Below are 19,157 nucleotides of genomic sequence, written 5' to 3' on the forward strand. Positions count from 1 at the left end.
GATTCACTAATGGTGTAAAACTTCAAAACTTCTTTATTCTCAGAGTGTGTTTGAATGAGGTAATTAGAAAATTTAAAACAATTTAAAATTCAAAGCAATTCAAATGATTCAATTTAAATGATTCAATTCAAATCCATTTATTTTTAAATTATTTTGTTTGGATGGAGTGTTAAGATAATTAATTGTTAGATTTTTGGTGTCATTTTTTATAAAATTTAAAATTTTGAACCAAATTAAAAAATGAAAAAGTAAGGACTAATTTGCAATTTTTAAAAATTTGAAGGACCAAATTATAAAATTTAAAAATCATTAAGGACCAATTTGCAATTTTTGGGGGTCAATTTTATAATTTTGGAAATTATGAGGACTAATTTGTAAAATTTGAAGAAATAATAATAACAAATAACATGAGAGGAATTTCAAATTCTTTGATTTTTGGTGTCATTTCAAAATGATTAAATTTAACTTAGATGAAATACTCCATAAATTTTCATCATTTTAACAATTCTTTATTTTTGTATCCAAACAATGGATTTTGGTCAAATCATTTTAAATTTCCTCAAAAAATTACTTTCCCTCATTAAAATGCTTTCATTTAAATATAAATATAAAATCAAAATGCAAAATTTAATAAAAGCCAGAGACGAAAATTATAAAAAAATAAAAAAATAACCCTATTGTAGCAAGCAAGCAATAAAAAAGCAAAAGCGTACTTCATCGTACCTAGTTAGTGTTTTTTTGTTTGGTTTTTCCCATTCCAAAGCAACTGCGCTACTTAAACTGCGTAAAATCTAGCCTACTTCTAAAACAAACTGCGTTAAAGCTGTTTATCTCAGAGCAACCAAAAAAGAGTAACGATGGCGCTATGGATGGAAAAGGGTTCGGAGCCCTTGACCGAAACCGAGAAAGCAGACCTTGAAGCCATTGCTGCAATCAAAGAGTCTTCAGCCTTTGAACTCAAGGTATAATCTTCACTATGTTTTCCAAATGGTACTAAATAAACAACCTTTTGCTTTTAATTTCACTCTCAATCATCTTTTTCAGGAAAAGGGTAACCAATATGTGAAGATGGGGAAGAAGCATTACTCTGATGCTGTTGATTGCTACACAAGGGCAATCAATCAGAATGCCTTGACTGATTCTGACACCTCTATTCTTTTTTCAAATAGAGCCCTTGTTAATTTGCTTCTTGGGAATTTCAGACGAGCACTTAATGATGCTAATGATGCACTCAAGTTGCAACCTTCAAACATAAAGGTGCATACTTTATTATGTGTACTGTACTTACACTATGTGTTTGTTTGTTTGTTGTGATTCTTTGGTTTGATGCTTCAATGGTGTTTTCAATTGTGATTAGGCGATTTATAGAGCTGCCAAAGCTTCTTTTTCATTGAATTTGTTGGATGAGGCACAAGACTATTGTCAAATGGGTCTTGATTTGGACCCTAATAATGATGAATTGAAGAAGCTTGACAATCAGATTGGTATTAAGATATTGGAGAATGAAAAACATGAAGCTGAAGTTTCTAAGGCTGTTGCAGATGCAAAGGTATAAAGCTTTTATGTGTTTTCTTTAGTGTCGTCGGTTGCGAAAACTAACCGTTTGTTCAAATTCTGTTGCATGCAAAAGTGCTACAGCACCTCTATAGCGGTTTGTTTGAATTCCGCTATAGAGCTATCTATGGCTTCCGGTGAAGCATAGGCCCGGACATGATACCGACACAGACACTGGTTTATTATGAAACTTTAAATAATGTGGAGGCAGGCTTATGTATTTGTTTGAACAAAAAATATGCAGGAACTTGTTTCTGCAATGGAAAGTAGAGGCTTGAAGATTGGAAAGGCCATGTATCGAGAGCTCACTGGGTTAAAGAAACCTGTGTTAGACAAAAATAACATCCTTCATTGGCCTGTTCTTCTTCTGTATGCAGAGGTTATGTCCAGTGACTTCATTGAGGATTTCTGCGAGACTGACATGTTTTTGGATCACCTTGATATGATATCCTTTTATATGAAATGTTTTAATCACGTTATCTTTAAATTAGTTTTGTGTATACCACCATGTTACTCCCTTAGCTATCGAACGTATTTGCAGAAGATCAGCCGCTCTCATGGGATGTTGAAAACAATTACAAGCGTGAATTTATTGAGTTATATTATGACGTAAGCTTTCTGCTTCCATTGATATTTTATTGCAGTTACTAGTTTGATAAGGTGTTATTTACAATACAATGTTTTACTAACTTGGACTGATAAGGTGATATTTACAACAAAAAATTAGTGACATTGTTCATATTGTGTCAAATATCAGAAAACTTATACTTCAGAAGCAATTTTCCCCCTCTCCCCTTATTCATTCTTTTATCAGGCTGGTTCTGGACCTCGTCTATCTAAGGAAAAACTCCTTCGTTATCTATTAGAGGGAACTGCTGCAGCTTCTAATGTGGAAGGTAGTGGTGATGAAGAAAAAGATGCGGTTGAGGATCTTAAGCAAAACACGGGTATGTTACTTGTGAAATTCTTTTTATCCTCCTTTGTAATTGATGTGTGGGTTCTTTGTTTGTATGACTCCATTTCCCTAACTTTTAAAAACATCCTCGTATTGAGATGGGCTCATGCCTCCTTTGTGCTCTTAATAAACTTCTCTTCTTTTATCAAAGCAAAAGACAAACTTCTTTTGTTGTCAAAATTTAGATCCTTATAGCAAAACATATAACTTGGGCAGAAATTATTCTTGGATTGATACAGATAGTTCTTTAATTATATCGCAGATCATATTGACTTGTTTCATGTATAAAGTCATTTATATTGAATGGTGTTTCTTTCCAGGTTTGGATTAACTGTTCTTATCATGTAGATCATACTACTTAATAAAATTTTACATTTAATCCAATTTTATTTTATTATACTCCACTGGCACATCATAAGTTTAAACAAAGGAGGACTCTTGAACCAACCATAAATAGTGTATTCAAGACTGTTTTAAAATAGTGTATACATTCATGATAACGGAATGTATATTTACATATGTTAAACAGAGTTATCGACAACGACGCTATCCCGTGAAAGCGGGGTGGCGCGGAGGCCGGCCGCTATGTAGCAGTTTGCGTCTCAGTCATAGATCGCGATCGCTTTTTGACTTTTTCTATTTAAAAAAAAGAAGAAGTTTGTCTTGGCCTGTGCCTGTGTAGGCTTGGCTGGCTTGGCCTTACGTCCCTGTTAGTTGGCTTGGCCATTCCCACCCCTATCTCAGAACATGAAAGCGATTGAATGTAAACACATGTGTCTTTGCTGTACTAGTGTCGTGCACTCGGACACATAGTTTCAAGATCTCGTAATCATATTTTCTCATGTTTTTTGAGTGAATTTCTATTTACTTTCGTTTTAGAGGGGAAGACCTTTGTTTCTATATGCCTTTTATGTAAAACCTTTGTATAAATTCCATGTTATCAGGCTCCCCTAAATGGATCAAAGTAAATGAAAGGAGAACACTTCACGATGTTCTGAAAGAGTCTAAGTTCATCATTCCTGAGATCCCAGGTGAAATGTAGTTCATTAAAAGTGATTGCTTTGTTTTTTCTTCTTCTTCCGTTGATTTTGTTCATAGTTTCATGTAACTATCTATGTTGTATTTGCAGTCTTCTATGTCGTTTCTAAGAAATCTAGCTTTTATAGCAAATTCAAAGATGGAAGTTGGGCTCCTCCAAGTGTATGAAGGAAGCAACAACGATCTGACATGATTTGCAGAAACTAGATTCAAGAGTTAATGTCTCAATCAGGAAGTCTTGAAGATTGGGCACCTGTTTCTTCCATAATTTGGACTTTTATTTACATAAGAGTTACCTGCTAATTTCAATTGTTTGATAAGTCAAGATTTCAGGCTGTCCTAGTTGTCCCAATGATAGTGCTAGAATTGAAGGAATATCAGCTTGGGTTGTTTGGCTAGATGTATAATATAATATATAATAGATTTGGTTTCAGATTTTTATCAAGTTACAAATAGATGCAATGCTTTTAACATGTAGAATGCCATATTTTATCAAGTCAAGCATAAGAATTTGCTATACTCAATACTAAAAAAATTAAAATGCGTCATTAAGCAATGTTTAAACAAAGTTAAAGTCATGGCGTGAATGTGTCTAGCTGCCAAAATTGTTTTTTTTTTTAAAGTCACGGTGCAGATGCGTAATACTAGCTCTTTTGTGAGTGCAAAAGTTTATAAAAAGAAACAAAGATAGTTTATGAGGTAGCATTAGCACTCACCTTATGGCAGCATTCCAAAGCAGCCCTCATTACCGATACATTTCCAATGCATTCAAAACTATAATCAACTCCGCCGTCTGTGAGATCAACTATGACCTGCTGAATTGGTTTCTCATGTTCTTTTGGATTAATAAACTCAGTCACTCCAAAGCTCTTTGCTGCAAAGTATATAAATAAAAGAAATTGAGGTAGTAATATTTAAGAATAGCTTTTATAAAACAAAATAGAATCAAAGGTGAGAAGCAGCAACATTGATATGCACCTCTTTCAAACTTAATACTATCAATATCTATGCCAATAATCCTTGATGCACCAGCAGCTTTTGCACCCTCAGCAACCTGTGACGTGCAAATTCTGTGTCATAATAGAAGCTCCAACACCAACCTAAAATGAAAATCTAGGTACTAGTCCTTTTAGAAACTCACAGCAAGCCCAACAGTTTCAAGACCAAAAACTGCTACAATTGACCCTGCTTCCACCTTTGCAGTGTTCCATACAGCTCCAAGTCCTGAATTGTTTGTCAAAATAATAATTGTATCAAAATCCACCAATGTTATCTACCATACTTCAGTAACACCTTCTCCAATACTTTCCACAATCCTGCACGTACCAAAATCACATAATCACTGCGCCAAAAAGCATTTTAGACAGCGCACCTTAGACAGCGCTTTTGTACAAAAGCGCTGCTATAGGTTAAATAAAAAAAACATGAAAACTGTAAGAAAAAAGCGCTGGTATAGGTCGACTTTAGACAGCGCTTCTGAAAGCGCTGTTAAAAGGGTAACATTAGCCAGCGCTTTTTATGTAAGCTCTGTGTAAACTAGGGGTGGGAATAGGCTAGGCTAGGCTTTATAAGGCCTGGGCCTGGCCTACGATAAACTTACAAGGCCTGAGACTGGCATATGGCCTACTATAGACTCGCTTTTTCAGCCTGGCCTGACCTTTTTAAAAGCCTGGCCTGGCCTGAAAGCCTATTTAAAAACCTCTTTCTTATTAATGTTTTCAATTAATTCATATTACTTAAGAAGTCTTATATGTCGCATATATATGAACATTTAGACCGATCTATTTAGCATTTTTTTCTAATATATATGCATACATAGACCAATCTATTTAACACTTTTTCTAATATATATGCATATATAGGCCAACCTATTTAGACTAATTTTAATATATATGAAAATATAGGCCGGTCTACAAGGCTTTTTAGGCTTTTTTAATAACCTAGGCTTGGCCTATTTTATTAAATAGGCTTTTAAAAAAGCCCAAGCCTGACATTTTTATCAAATAGGTCTGACCTGACCTTAAGTGGCTAGGCTATAGGCCCCTGTAGGCCGGCCTGGTCTATTCCCACCCCTAGTGTAAACTCAAATAAATTAAAAAATAGTACTATAATAATTTGAAAGCGCTGCCTTAGGTTCACCTTAAAAAGCGCTTTTGAAAAGCGCTGCCTTAGTGTAACATTAGAAAGCGCTGCCCTAGGTTTTTTAAAATTGAAATTGAAAATTATATTCTCAGAAACGAAACCCTTTCTCGTTCTTTCTCTATTCTTCCAAAACGAAACCCCTTCTCCACAACCAAAAATCTGCTGAGAAAGCATTGTTCTTCATCTTCATCTTCTCCCAAAACTAAAAACCCTTTCAACGATTCTCCCATTGATTTCGCCGTTTCTTCTCCCAAACGATAAACCTCAGTTCTAAATCATTGAAAAACCCTTCTGAATCTCACGAAATAGCTTTTGAATCCTTGAAAAACCCCAAATTCGGACACAGCTTGGCTTGGCTTTGTTCTCCCCTCACTTCTTCTTCGGCATTAGAGGTATCTTTGTTTTGAGTTTTGTTCTTGTTCTTTTCTGCTTATTGTTATTGTCATAGATACATAGAGTTTTGAGTTTTGAGTTTTATCTGCGTTCTTTTCTGAGTTTTGAGTTTTGAGTTCTTGTTTTGAGTTTTGTTCTTTTCTGAGTTTTGGTTAATTCTGGTGGTGGAGTTTGGTCATTTACTTGTGCAAGTTCAATTTTATGGTCTCAAACAACCAATATATCTCATCATGTTTCCACAATTTCTGTAAGTTTTTCATATGTCACTTACAAACTACAGAGGAAAGTTAATTGTTTTGTACAATCTGATAATAAAAGCTAGCAGATTTAAGTCATTTTCTTAGAGAGATAGATGCTTTTCGATTATTTAAATGAGAAAATTGATACTCCTCCTATGCATGAATTCAAGTGGAGCTTACTGCTCCAAGCAAATCCAAAACCACTTCCCCTGTACAATAATCTATTATAAATGCATGCATTTACTGTTTGTTTAATAGTACCGGATACAGATCATGTGTGAAGACAAAATAGATTCTTTCGCTCTCATATTTTACTCCTCACAGTGATGGTATTCAAGTTCTACTTTTGTTTCAGTTATCTCAAACTAATCTGAAACCATCCTTAGTTTAGAATTATGAAATACTTGATGTGAAATAAATTTCTATTTGATTGATTAAGTAATTCAATGTTTTACTAATATGGATTCTCATGGAGTAAATCACAAATGTTAATGGTGTATCATGGAAGGAGCTGCTGGAAAATGACACCTATTGCATGAACATAGCAGCAGTACATTGGTTATGCTTAAAAATCATTTATGGTCTTTATTTGCAGTATAGTCATGTTTTAATCAATATATGATGTAGAAGATAACTAGCAATAGTCTTACCTTTGTGAGAAGAATCTAGAAACCACCAGATCGCAATTGATGGGAAATTAGGCATAGCTAAGTAATTTTGTGTTTTACCTGTCTGTGTGTTTGGGTTTGGGATACAATATATGTTAAATGTCATTCTCTAGTTTACATGTGAATCATCATGTTAACTGCTCTACAAATTCTGATTGTGAGATGAGCAAGAAATTCATGCTAATTGTTCATTATTTTGTAATATAATGATCCCCTAAAAGCATCCTGTATCATGGTTTCCGCGGGATACCTCATGGTTATATTATATCATTCATTGGAGGTAGCATTTCTCTTTTGTAAAATAATATTTGATGAGTGTGTCCCTACAAGTAATATTACAAGAGAAGGGAAAAGAACTGCATAATGATTATGATTGTTTACTCCTGCGTATTAAAACCTCGAGGTATCCATATGATGATGTCATATATCTTTCGATTATTTGATTGTTTTTGAATTTGTTAACTCGGATAAAGTGAAACGCGTGTCTGTGTTGTTTTGTGTCTTAGGGATAAACTAACTCGATCGTCTTTATGATAAGTTTGATGGATTTTGAGTGAGGTTTTTGAATTTCTTTACCTTACATGCAAGTGATTGTTTCTCAACTGTCAAATTATGCTGTAGCTGTGGTTTTAATTTTTTTTCCTTTTTTAATAATTGAATTGGAACTCAAGCTTCAGTGTTAGGTTTTCTATTTGTTGGCGGGAAAATCGAGGGATCAGTGAGTGAGAAATTTTAACTAGTTGAGCTCTCATGGGTTTGTATCTGTTTGATTGTATTTTGTTTAGAGATGGTAAATTTATTGGTATTAGACACTGTCGAATTTAAGTGCCTTGCTATGTGATGAAATTGTTTTGTTTTCACTTTAGTTTGCTAATGAATTTGTTTGACATCTAAATTATGTGCATGTATACCAATTATTCATGTTAATTTCACAAGTAATGTTAATTTAGCATCTTAGTTTAGCCAAAATTAAGATGCCATATTGTAGGTCCATACTGTGTATGGCCTAATTTTTTGCAGGGCATATATGTCGTGTTTGTTAACTATACTTCTATCACCTATTGGTCCCTTTGTGAGATTCTATAGTGATATGATATTTTCTTAGTAAATGCATGTTAACCTCACCATCTGTACTCTTTAACGGTTTTGTGTTGCTTATCTGAAAGTTGATGAAATATTTAGATACAAAGATGCCTACATATTTGAGTGATTGATTGAAAAAGTGAAAATGGGTTTTATATTTGGCCAACAAATCTTTCACTTGCCTGTTCGGAGGTTGTAGCATATTTTATACTGGCTACTATTATCTCTCTATTTGCTTCAATAATTCTTGCATCATTTGGATTTTTCTTTACATTTTTAGACCTTGCTTTTTTGGTGTACATGTGAAAAAAAAAGATTTGAATATGTAGTTAATTGTTTCTAGTATTTGGTTTCTATTGTAGTTATTTGAAGATGTGAATCAAAGAAATATAGAATGTGTTTTCTTTACATTTTTAGACCTTGCTTTTTTGACCTTGCTTCAATTCTCTTTCTTTTTCTCTTCAATTAACTTTTTTATTTTATATTTTCAGGAATATCTTTGTTAGGGGTTACTTGTGAAGAGTGAAGTTCGATTCGTTTCCAAGAATCTTACAGTGTGTGTTTCTAGAAGTTGCCGACTTTCTCTACAGGTAATTAGTTATTCTTTTGCTATAGTTGCGTGACTAATTAGCGTTTTTTGTTTAGCTTATTTTGAAATAGTTGCGTGAATAATTATAGTGTTTTTGTTTACCTTAATTAGTTATAATTCCATGGATAAAAAATGGATGAATGCCAATCGATTGTCAAAAGAGTACGAGAATGGGGTATTGGAATTCGTTAAGTTTGCTGTTGAACACGTCAAAGACGCCGGTCGAATGAAATGTCCTTGTTTGGGTTGTTGTTATGGGGGTCGGGTTGATGCAGATGGATTGAAATCGCATTTACTGACGCATGGGATTGATCGAAGTTATAAGTGTTGGATATATCATGGTGAGAAAATTAACGAGAATGTTGAACCGGTGGAGAAAAGTAATACGACGACCTATGCTCCAGACGACAATGACACGGATACATACGATTGTGATCGAGTCGAAGAGATTGCAGAAGCACTTGAAGAAGATCTTAAGGACTGTCCCAAAAGGTTTGAGAGGTTGGTAAGCGATGCAGAGAAACCGCTGTATAAAGGTTGCAGTAAATTCACAAGACTGTCTGCGGTATTAAAGTTGTACAACTTATCTATAAATTTCAACGGTATACTTGTTCATCGTGAGTTATATTTGATCATATTATTTGGCTTAATGTGTAGTTAACAAGGGAGAGTAGTTCTGAAACATTTGTTCCACCACATGTTTCGTGGAAGGAAGCCCGTGTGGGAAAGGATGGAGTTGTCAAAGAAGATGTTCAAAAAGTTTTTGAAAAATGCGTAAGTATAACATTATTTCTTTAATTAAATCAAAAGTTTAGTAACATATTAATAAGACAAATTTTGAATATTCATATGAATTTCAGGAGACTTTATCTCAGTCTATATCTCCAGATGAAGACAATGATTGCAGGAGCATACTTAGTCGCGCATTAGATATTCCTGAATATTCTGGCCGAGTGAGGGGTAAGGGATTTGGAATCACTCCAACATCCTTGAAGATGAAAAAACAGAAGGCTCCTAGCAATAGAGAATTGCAGGAAACCTTGTATGCACTACAAGCTGAAGTCCGCGAATTGAAAAGGGAAAAAGAATTAAGAGAGCAAGCTTCAGGTTGTAAAGCTACTAGTGACAAAGGTAGTATCAGTTGTAATTTTCAACCGGATCTTCCAGAGGTAATTATATATATTATTATGAAATTAAAGTAGCTTAATTTATTTAATTAAAATATATACACAATAACAATTTGAAACTTATTATTGGTTTTAGGGCATTTCACCTTGTCAACTCTACTTATCGTCACCGACTTATCGGATGGTTGGAAAGGGAAAAGTGCATAACACTTTAGGAGAATTACTTCACACTAGACCGTTCCCTACTGGCTGTTTGAAAGTATCAGTTGACACTGCTTTAGAGAAGGATGCGTTATTACCGCATCCTGACGATTTTTCGGATGCCACATTGGTGGGAGATGCAATAGGTTCGTTTGTTGCATGGCCGTCAAGCCTAATTAGTGTAGATGATGAGGTATGCTTAAAACCATATATATGAATCTTTGAGAATTCAAAGTTTTTACGCGCATTTTATGTACATTTGTTTTTACATGGTTATGTTAATTAGACTCCAACAAAATCCAAAGCAAAAGACAAGGAGCCTCCACGGAAAATCGAGTCAGTTGCATCAATAAAAGAGGTACATCACAATTATATGATATTTATGCATGATGTAACACCCCGAAAATTATTTCTAAATATTTAATTTAAGTAGGAAAATTATTTAATTGGAACAAATGATTTTATGAAGAATATTGAGAAATATTGGAAAATAGTTATTGGGCTGCGTTGTGGTTAGTGAGAAAGGGAGGTGTTAACTTGTTAGGCCCATTAACCAAAGTTATTCTATTTCTCATAAAATGGAAGGAAATTGTGGAATAGGAGGGTTACAGCAATTGGGGGAAAAGAGAAAGAACGTGAAAATAACTAAAGAGCTTTTGAGAGGGGAAGGCCGAAGATCAAACCTAAGCTAAGAGGGGATTCTTCCTGTTACTAAGTATTATGTGATTCTAGGTGATAAGATTGATTATCTTGTGGTTCGATTCAATTATGATGCTTTGGATTGAATTGTTAGGTTTTGATAATTTTGATGAATTTGATGAAATTGATGAATGTTTGATGTTAGATGACCTCTAAAATGTGTCATAATTGTAGTATATTATGTTACTTGATGATGTTTTGATGTGGGAATGATTATGGTGTGATTGGATTGGAATTGGGAGAAGAAAAAGGTCTGAATCGCAGTAAAATTGTGCATAAAACGCAACATGCGTCGACCTAAGTGTCAGTTGCGTCGACCTGAGTATCAGTATGCGTCGACCTATAGTGTCGGTGTGCGCTTACCCGAGAGTGGTAGAAGTGCTATGCGTCGACTCACTGCATGCAATTTTTGAAAAATATTTTGAAGGTCATAACTTTTGATCCGGTTGTCCGATTTAGGTGCCGTTTTGGGCGTTGCGAAGCTAATTAGATGTTTTATTTGATAAAGTGATAAAATGGGCAGTGATCGACTTTATTTTTAAAACTTGATTTAATTGTTTTGATGAATTGAAATATTGTATATGTATATGTACTTATATATATATATATATATATATATATATATATATATATATATATATATATATATATATATATATATATATATATATATATATATATATATATGACAATGTGTTGTGTGATGAAAATACGTTATGCGATTGTGAATAGTATTAATTGTGAATGACTATTTGATGCATATATTTGTGTTGGTGATTGGATTATGATATCCATTGAGTGATGTTGGTATATAACATGTCGTAGATGATGCATGTTTCATGATTATACTGTTGGGTTGTTTTGGCAATTTATTACATTGTGTGCAACGATGATAGATGTAACAATGTATGATTGTGGTGATGATTTGTGAATATTAATATGCTGTTAATATTAATATTTGATTGTGGTGAATGTATGTGAATGATTGAATGATGCTTGGACATGTACATACTTGTTTGTGATGATATTGGTGAGATGAAATGAGACGATGTTAAGCATCAGATCGGTGAAGATATAAGTATGTGATATGTGTGCATTCATTCATAAATCATTTGCATTGGATCCAGTTGATGAGTGGATCGTGGGTGGCTAATTCCCATTGTGCGGAGATTAGTAAGCAATCATCGTGTGCCCATGGGGGTGTGAGCGATGAGGTTAGTCGTGTGCCCATGTGGGGTGTGAGCAGCTTGAAGGGCGGTATCATAGAGAGAAGTCCTGTGAATGTGATTCACGAATTTTGGTACTACATGCATAGTGTAAGTTGAGTCATATGCATTGGTCATAACATGATTGGATGAAATCCAGTGTTACGCCTTCGTGTGTTTATATGATTGATGTATTAAGGAGTTGTTGTTAATATAACTTGATTATTGATGTAATGATGAGTTGTGGGCCGATGGCTAATATTGCTGAATTGATGCATTTGTATGTAGATATGGTAAGTATGACGATGTTCGATAACTTGGATATCTGAATGCATGTAAGATTGGGTGAATTATAAGCTATGATATTTTGCCAAAAATTATATAATGCTTATTAATTGTGAATGAAACTCACCCTTACATGTTGTTTTTCAGACTGAGGAGTAGCGGCTTAGCTGATTCGGTGAAGATAGCTCTTAGAGTTCATCCATGAGTCGTGTCGGTCATGCTCTGATTGTAACATTGGGGAACGCTAGTTTAGAGATGAATTACTCTGTTGGTTTTGTTGTTTTATAATTGTATTGGAGTAACTTGCATGGATGATGAATATGCAATGTTATGAATTATAATCTGCTGTGTTGAACATGAATTGTGTTTTATGTTAAATTGTTCCTCGTGTGGCATGACAATTGACTATGGTATTTTATATTAAAGTAATTGTGATACCCTTGTATTTCATGTTTACTCTGAATTATATGATTATTTTCCGCCGGGTTTTAGAAGGGTGTTACAATAGTGGTATCAGAGCATAGTCGGTCGTTGTGACCAGGGTCTTGTTGTTAATTTTTCCTTTGGGTATGCGACATGTGTGTGAAACACTGTCGGTACTCAGTGTGTTCTAACTGTTTGCCTACAGAAGTGGGATTGAAATTAGTGGGGGAGAAGCTATGCTTCTCGGATATGTCTCAGATGCAAGATGTTAGCGTGATGCGGAGGGCAGTAGTACAAGAGTGGTAGAGGTTATCGATGTTGTTCAGAATGTTTTGAAGCGCGAATAGTGCGAAGAGACGAGTATGATCTCAAGGATAAGAAGGTTGGTGATGGCGTACATGAATTTGGTTTCGTGATGTTGCAGAAATCGCACTTCGGCGATGGGATGTGTTGCTCAAGTTATAAGAATGTTTGGAAGTGAAGAGATATGATAAGGAGTTGTTTAGAATGTGATTGATTTGAAGAGGATAAGTGTTGGAGCGGAATTTCCGTAAGCAAAACGCAAGAAAATTGTTGAATCGTTATGAAACTTCGAAAATTCATAACTGGAGCTCTGAACATCCGATTTGAGTTCCGTTTGAAGCGTCGGAAAGCTAACGAGATGAACCTTGATATAAAAATGGTTGGAGCAGTTGTAAAATATTTAATTGTGACAGGATGATGTTGGAAAGAGGTGAAGTTACGGTTACGCTTGTTCTTAGAACTAGACTTGTTTGTTGGTACTGCACGGGATGTCTGTGTCAGAGTTGAACGGATTGAAGAAATAATTAAAAGGTTTGTTGAGAAGCAATTTTAGGAATTAAATGTGCTATTCGAGAAGTTTTGGAGGTATCGTATAGAGTGTCGCTGCAAGATGTTGATGTTGTATTTCGGACGACGTTGGAAAATTCATATCTTGAGTTCCGAGTGTCGAATTAATGAGCCGTTTGAACCTACGAGGAGGAGAAATTATGCTCTACCTTATAGGAGAGTTATAAATATAGTAGAGTGATCCTATGAGGAGATATTCTGAGGTCAGTTAAGGAAACGTGAAAAGTGTTGAATAAGAATGCCTACTACCGCGATTGTTTGAAACGAAGTTGAGTAGACTATGTTGTTGATGAATAAGTTGATAAAGATGATTTGAGTGCCGATGGATCTTAGTGAGTATTGAATTAGTAGTAAAGGTGAATTAAACTTTAGAACGATAGAAGTCGTATTTGTGATGCGTCACTGATGGGTTGAGTGGTGTATTGATGCAAAGTCAGCAAGTAGTAGCTTATGCGTCGAGACAACTCAAAGTGCATGAAAGGAATTATCTGACTCATGATTTAGAGTTGGCAGTCATGGTTTTGTTTTGAAGTTGCGGTGACATTAATTGTCTGGTTCGAGATTCGAAGTGTTTAGTGATCATAAGGGTCAGAGGTACCTCTTTGATCAGAAAGGGCTTAATATGAGGCAACAAAGATGGTTAGAGTTTTGTTAGATTATCCGAGTACAGCGAATGTAGTTGCTGATGCGTTAAGCAAGAAGTCCTTACACGTGCCTATGCTAATGGTGCGAGAATTGAATTTGATTGAACAATTCCGAGATTTGAGTTGGTATGCAAAGGTACTCCTAATAATGTTAGATTGGGTATGCTAAAGCTGACTAGTGGTATTCTTGACGAGATTAGAGGAGATCAGACAACTGATGTTGAGTCGATCGATAAGTTGACTTTAGATTACCGAGGTAAAGGCGGTGAATTCAGAATCGAAGAGCATAGTATAATGTGGTTTGGTGATCGGGTTTGTGTTCTTGATGTTTTTGGAGCTTTGAAAGAATACTCTAGAAGAAGACACCGCAGTAAATTATTGGACTATGACGATGTTAAGGAGTTTGAGTGCAACTCAGAAAGGACACTATTGTGTAGTAACGACAATTTATGCTTAAATATGGTTGTCGGCTATCTATTGACAAATTGAGGACTTGATCACCCTTAATCTCTTGTTGATAGTAGACGAAATCATATGGATGAGATGAAATTGTTTGTTACCTTAATGATATAAGTAATGATGGATATTAAACTGTGAGAATAATCACTCATCATATTGTGTGAGCATATGAAGAAGCGAATATGAAAGGGTGCAACATATAGGATGGTGACTTAAGACGTGTAATCGAAGCCGCACAACGAAAGTGTGATGTAGAGTGGTGTTATGAGTACTACTCGTGGGCAGTGAGGAATTAATATGTCGGAAGCCTACGTAGGGAATATGTGTTGATCTATGTGTTGGGTTTAAAATCTAGTGGATGTAAGGATGACGTGCTAGAGAATTAAAACTCTTTTGAATAATTGCCGAGATGATGGATATGTTATTGTGGTTGTACGTAGTTAACGAGTATGTATTCGGCAAAGTTATGACGATGAGTTGATACTATATGATGCTATAATAATTTCTGTGTTGTTGTAAGGTGTTATGTAGATTTCCAGATATAATGAGTAATTCTACTCTACGAAGGACAAAGTTGATTTGATTCTTAGTAGAGAGCGGGACTCAGTTGAGCTATTTTGTAAGCAATGGTATATTGAGGCTGATGAGTGTAATTATAACTACTTGTGTGTACTCGTTCTGATGGTGGGAATGTTTTAATAGATGTAGTAACTCAGGAATTTGTTTTGAGTAAGTGGTAAATTAGTACCATGTATGGTAAAAGGAGATTTTAAACGGATGAGTAAAGAGAATCAGAATTGGGTAAAACTAAGAAAATCTAACAGGTGATGATGATTATAACGAGTAATCAGAATAGTGCAGCAAAAGCGGAATGTAAATGTGTTGGATGATTACTGGTGTGACTTAAGGGGATTCAGATAGTGGAACTCATTGATATGGGAATATTACTATTGAGTTCTTGAAGGAAGCGGCCGGTGAAAAGTGTAAGTATTACTTTATCGCTCAGATGGAAGAGTGTGTCTACGGTTGGTACGTGGGTAGATGGAATCCGTTACTACAGTGTTGATCAGTTGCGATCATACCATGGATTGTGTAATTGTATTATTTAGTTATTGAGCGTATTGTATGGATCGCACCTCGACGTTTCATTGTCGTTAACCTTTGGAGATATAGCGAGTGGTATACCTTGGGATGGTCAAATGCGACGTAAGAGCTGAGATTGAATGCATGAGACATGCTTATGTTGGTTATGTCAGATGAATTTTGAGGTTCGACTAAGAAAGTGTTAACTGGGAACGGGAGAGTCGGATGAAGGACTCTTATCCAGAACTTTTCACTTGAGGTATGTTTTCGAGGACGAAAACCCTTTTAGTGGGGGAGAGTTGTAACACCCCAAAAATTATTTCTAAATATTTAATTTAAGTAGGAAACTTATTTAATTGGAACAAATGATTTTATGAAGAATATTGAGAAATATTGAAAAATAGTTATTGGGCTGCGTTGTGGTTAGTGAGAAAGGGAGGTGTTAACTTGTTAGGCCCATTAACCAAAGTTATTCTATTTCTCATAAAATGGAAGGAAATTGTGGAATAGGAGGGTTACAGCAATTGGGGGAAAAGAGAAAGAACGTGAAAATAACTAAAGAGCTTTGGAGAGGGGAAGGCCGAAGATCAAACCTAAGGTAAGGGGGGATTCTTCCTATTACTAAGTATTATGTGATTCTAGGTGATAGGATTGATTATCTTGTGGTTCGATTCAATTATGATGCTTTGGATTGAATTGTTAGGTTTTGATAATTTTGATGAATTTGATGAAATTGATGAATATTTGATGTTAGATGACCTCTAAAATGTGTTATAGTTGTAGTATATTATGTTACTTGATGATGTTTTGATGTGGGAATGATTATGGTGTGATTGGATTAGAATTGGGAGAAGGAGGAGGTCTGAATTGCAGTAAAGTTCTGCATAAAACGCAGCATGCGTTGACCTAAGTGTTAGTTGCGTCGACCTGAGTATCAGTATGCGTCGACCTATAGTGTCAGCGTGCGCTTACCCGAGAGTGGTAGAAGTGCTATGCGTCGACCTGAAGGAGGCTATGCGTCGACTCACTGCATGCAATTTTTGAAAAATATTTTGAAGGTCATAAGTTTTGATCTGGTTGTCCGATCTAGGTACCGTTTTGGGCGTTGCGAAGCTAATTAGATGTTTTATTTGATAAAGTGATAAAATGGGTAGTGGCCGACTTTATTTTTAAAACTTAATTTAATTGTTTTGATGAATTGAAATATTGTATATGTATATGTGCTTATATATATGACAATGTGTTGTGTGATGAAAATACGTTATGCGATTGTGAATAGTATTAATTGTGAATGACTATTTGATGCATATATTTGTGTTGGTGATTGGATTATGATATCCATTGAGTGATGTTGGTATATAACATGTCGTAGATGATGCATGTTTCATGATCATACTGTTGGATTGTTTTGGCAATTTATTACATTGTGTGCAATGATGATAGATGTAACAATGTATGATTGTGGTGATGATTGATGATTTGTGAATATTAATATGCTGTTAATGTTAATATTTGTTGTGGTGAATGTATGTGAATGATTGAATGATGCTTGGACATGTACATACTTGTTTGTGATGATATTGGTGAGATGAAATGAGACGATGTTAAGCATCGGATCGGTGAAGATATAAGTATGTGATATGTGTGCATTCATTCATAAATCATTTGCATTGGATCCAGTTGATGAGTGGATCGTGGGTGGCTAATTCCCATTGTGCGGAGATTAGTAAGCAGTCATCGTGTGCCCATGGGGGTGTGAGCGATAAGGTTAGTCGTGTGCCCATGTGGGGTGTGAGCGGCTTGAAGGGCGGTATCATAGAGAGAAGTCCTGTGAATGTGATTCACGAATTATGGTACCACATGCATAGTGTAAGTTGAGTCATATGCATTGGTCATAACATGATTGGATGAAATCCAGTGTTACGCCTTCGTGTGTTTATATGATTGATGTATTAAGGAGTTGTTGTTAATATAACTTGATTATTGATGTAATGATGAGTTGTGGGCCGATAGCCAATATTGCTGAATTGATGCATTTGTATGTAGATATGGTAAGTATGACGATGTTCGATAATCTGGATATCTGAATGCATGTAAGATTGGGTGAATTATAAGCTATGATATTTTGTTGCCAAAAATTATATAATGCTTATTAATTGTAAATGAAACTCACCCTTACATGTTGTTTTTTAGACTGAGGAGTAGCGGCTTAGCTGATTCGGTGAGGATAGCTCTTAGAGTTCATCCATGAGTCGTGTCGGTCATGCTCTGATTGTAACACTGGGGAACGCTAGTTTAGAGACGAATTACTTTGTTGGTTTTGTTGTTTTATAATTGTATTGGAGTAACTTGCATGGATGATGAATATGCAATGTTATGAATAATAATCCGCTGTGTTGAACATGAATTGTGTTTTATGTTAAATTGTTCCTCGTGTGGCATGACAATTGACTATGGTATTTTATATTAAAGTAATTGTGATACCCTTGTATTTCATGTTTACTCTGAATTATATGATTATTTTCCGCGGGGTTTTTGAAGGGTGTTACAATAGTGGTATCAGAGCATAGTCGGTCGTTGTGACCAGAGTCTTGTTAATTTTTCCTTTCGGTATGTGACATGTGTGTGAAACACTGTCGGTACTCAGTGTGTTCTAACTGTTTGCCTACAGAAGTGGGATTGAAACTAGTGGGGGAGAAGCTATGCTTCTCGGATATGTCTCAGATGCAAGATGTTAGCGTGATGCGAAGGGTAGCAGTACAAGAGTGGTAGAGGTTATCGATGTTGTTGAGAACGTTTTGAAGCGCGAGTAGTGCGAAGAGACGAGTATGATCTTAAGGATAAGAAGGTTGATGATGGCGTACATGAGTTTGGTTTCTTGATGTTGCAGAAATCGCACTTCGGCGATGGGATGTGTTGCTCAAGTTATAAGAATGTTTGGAAGTGAAGAGATATGATAAGGAGTTGTTTAGAATGTGATTGATTTGAAGAGGATAAGTGTTGGAGCGGAATTTCCGTAAGCAAAACGCAGGAAAATTGTTGAATCGTTATGAAACCTCGAAAATTCATAACTGGAGCTCTAGACATCCGATTTGAGTTCCGTTTGAAGCGTCGGAAAGCTAACGAGATGAACCTTGATATAAAAATGGTTGCAGCAGCTGTAAAATATTTAATTGTGACAGGATGATGTTGGAAAGAGGTGAAGTTACGGTTACGCTTGTTCTTAGAACTAGACTTGTTTGTTGGTACTGCACGGGATGTCTGTGTCGGAGTTGAACGGATTGAAGAAATAATTAAAAGGTTTGTTGAGAAGCAATTTTAGGAATTAAATTTTCTATTCGAGAAGTTTTGGAGGTATCGTATAGAGTGTCGTTGCAAGATGTTGATGTTGTATTTCGGACGACGTTGGAAAATTCATATCTTGAGTTCCGAGTGTCGAATTAATGAGCCGTTTGAACCTACGAGGAGGAGAAATTATGTTCTACCTTATGGGAGAGTTA

At 35.4% G+C, this 19,157-nt stretch overlaps 3 protein-coding genes across 7 annotated transcripts; 2 read left to right on the forward strand and 1 right to left on the reverse strand.

The window, feature by feature from the left end:
- Window positions 1-730: 730 nt before the first annotated feature.
- Window positions 731-4,064, forward strand: LOC131619334 (uncharacterized). Of its 2 annotated transcripts, none has more exons than XM_058890445.1 (8): window positions 731-962; window positions 1,045-1,257; window positions 1,358-1,549; window positions 1,799-1,999; window positions 2,086-2,163; window positions 2,312-2,501; window positions 3,454-3,540; window positions 3,639-4,064. In XM_058890445.1, exons 1-8 carry the CDS (start codon window positions 858-860, stop codon window positions 3,713-3,715), a joined length of 1,143 nt encoding a protein of 380 aa, XP_058746428.1. In that variant the 5' UTR covers window positions 731-857; the 3' UTR covers window positions 3,716-4,064. The 2 variants fall into 2 exon arrangements, with proteins under 2 accessions (XP_058746428.1, XP_058746431.1); XM_058890448.1 differs by having other exon boundaries at window positions 733-962; window positions 2,369-2,501.
- Window positions 4,065-4,067: 3 nt separating this feature from the next.
- On the reverse strand, window positions 4,068-7,026 carry LOC131657926 (alcohol dehydrogenase class-3-like). The gene is made up of 5 exons (XM_058927275.1): window positions 6,972-7,026; window positions 4,689-4,771; window positions 4,526-4,601; window positions 4,264-4,421; window positions 4,068-4,073 (listed from the first exon to the last, which is right to left on the reverse strand). The coding sequence occupies exons 1-5, from the start codon at window positions 7,024-7,026 to the stop codon at window positions 4,068-4,070; spliced, it is 378 nt and encodes a 125-aa protein (XP_058783258.1).
- Window positions 5,735-18,653, forward strand: LOC131644494 (uncharacterized). 4 transcript variants are annotated; one of them, XM_058915009.1, is made up of 9 exons: window positions 5,735-6,081; window positions 8,564-8,662; window positions 8,773-9,226; window positions 9,319-9,435; window positions 9,522-9,830; window positions 9,925-10,182; window positions 10,276-10,347; window positions 12,182-12,228; window positions 12,326-12,603. In XM_058915009.1, the coding sequence occupies exons 3-8, from the start codon at window positions 8,783-8,785 to the stop codon at window positions 12,188-12,190; spliced, it is 1,209 nt and encodes a 402-aa protein (XP_058770992.1). In that variant the 5' UTR covers window positions 5,735-6,081; window positions 8,564-8,662; window positions 8,773-8,782; the 3' UTR covers window positions 12,191-12,228; window positions 12,326-12,603. The 4 variants fall into 4 exon arrangements, with proteins under 4 accessions (XP_058770992.1, XP_058770991.1, XP_058770990.1 ...); XM_058915008.1 differs by lacking the exons at window positions 12,182-12,228; window positions 12,326-12,603 and adding an exon at window positions 17,851-18,653; XM_058915007.1 differs by lacking the exon at window positions 12,182-12,228.
- Window positions 18,654-19,157: the final 504 nt, after the last annotated feature.

Source organism: Vicia villosa, linkage group LG1, assembly GCF_029867415.1.
Source record: "Vicia villosa cultivar HV-30 ecotype Madison, WI linkage group LG1, Vvil1.0, whole genome shotgun sequence".
NCBI classification, from domain to species: domain Eukaryota; kingdom Viridiplantae; phylum Streptophyta; class Magnoliopsida; order Fabales; family Fabaceae; genus Vicia; species Vicia villosa.

Coding starts and splice junctions, on each gene's coding strand:
- LOC131657926 (XM_058927275.1), bottom strand. CDS start 7,026: ATGCCTAATTTCCCATCAATTGCGATCTGGTGGTTTCTAGATTCTTCT. Junction 4,602..4,688: donor TTGAAACTGTTGGGCTTGCT/GTGAGTTTCTAA, acceptor TGCACGTCACAG/GTTGCTGAGGGTGCAAAAGC. Junction 4,422..4,525: donor TAGTATTAAGTTTGAAAGAG/GTGCATATCAAT, acceptor TATACTTTGCAG/CAAAGAGCTTTGGAGTGACT.
- LOC131619334 (XM_058890445.1), top strand. CDS start 858: ATGGCGCTATGGATGGAAAAGGGTTCGGAGCCCTTGACCGAAACCGAG. Junction 1,258..1,357: donor TGCAACCTTCAAACATAAAG/GTGCATACTTTA, acceptor AATTGTGATTAG/GCGATTTATAGAGCTGCCAA. Junction 3,541..3,638: donor CATCATTCCTGAGATCCCAG/GTGAAATGTAGT, acceptor TTGTATTTGCAG/TCTTCTATGTCGTTTCTAAG.
- LOC131644494 (XM_058915006.1), top strand. CDS start 8,783: ATGGATAAAAAATGGATGAATGCCAATCGATTGTCAAAAGAGTACGAG. Junction 9,227..9,318: donor AATTCACAAGACTGTCTGCG/GTATTAAAGTTG, acceptor CTTAATGTGTAG/TTAACAAGGGAGAGTAGTTC. Junction 10,183..10,275: donor TAATTAGTGTAGATGATGAG/GTATGCTTAAAA, acceptor TATGTTAATTAG/ACTCCAACAAAATCCAAAGC.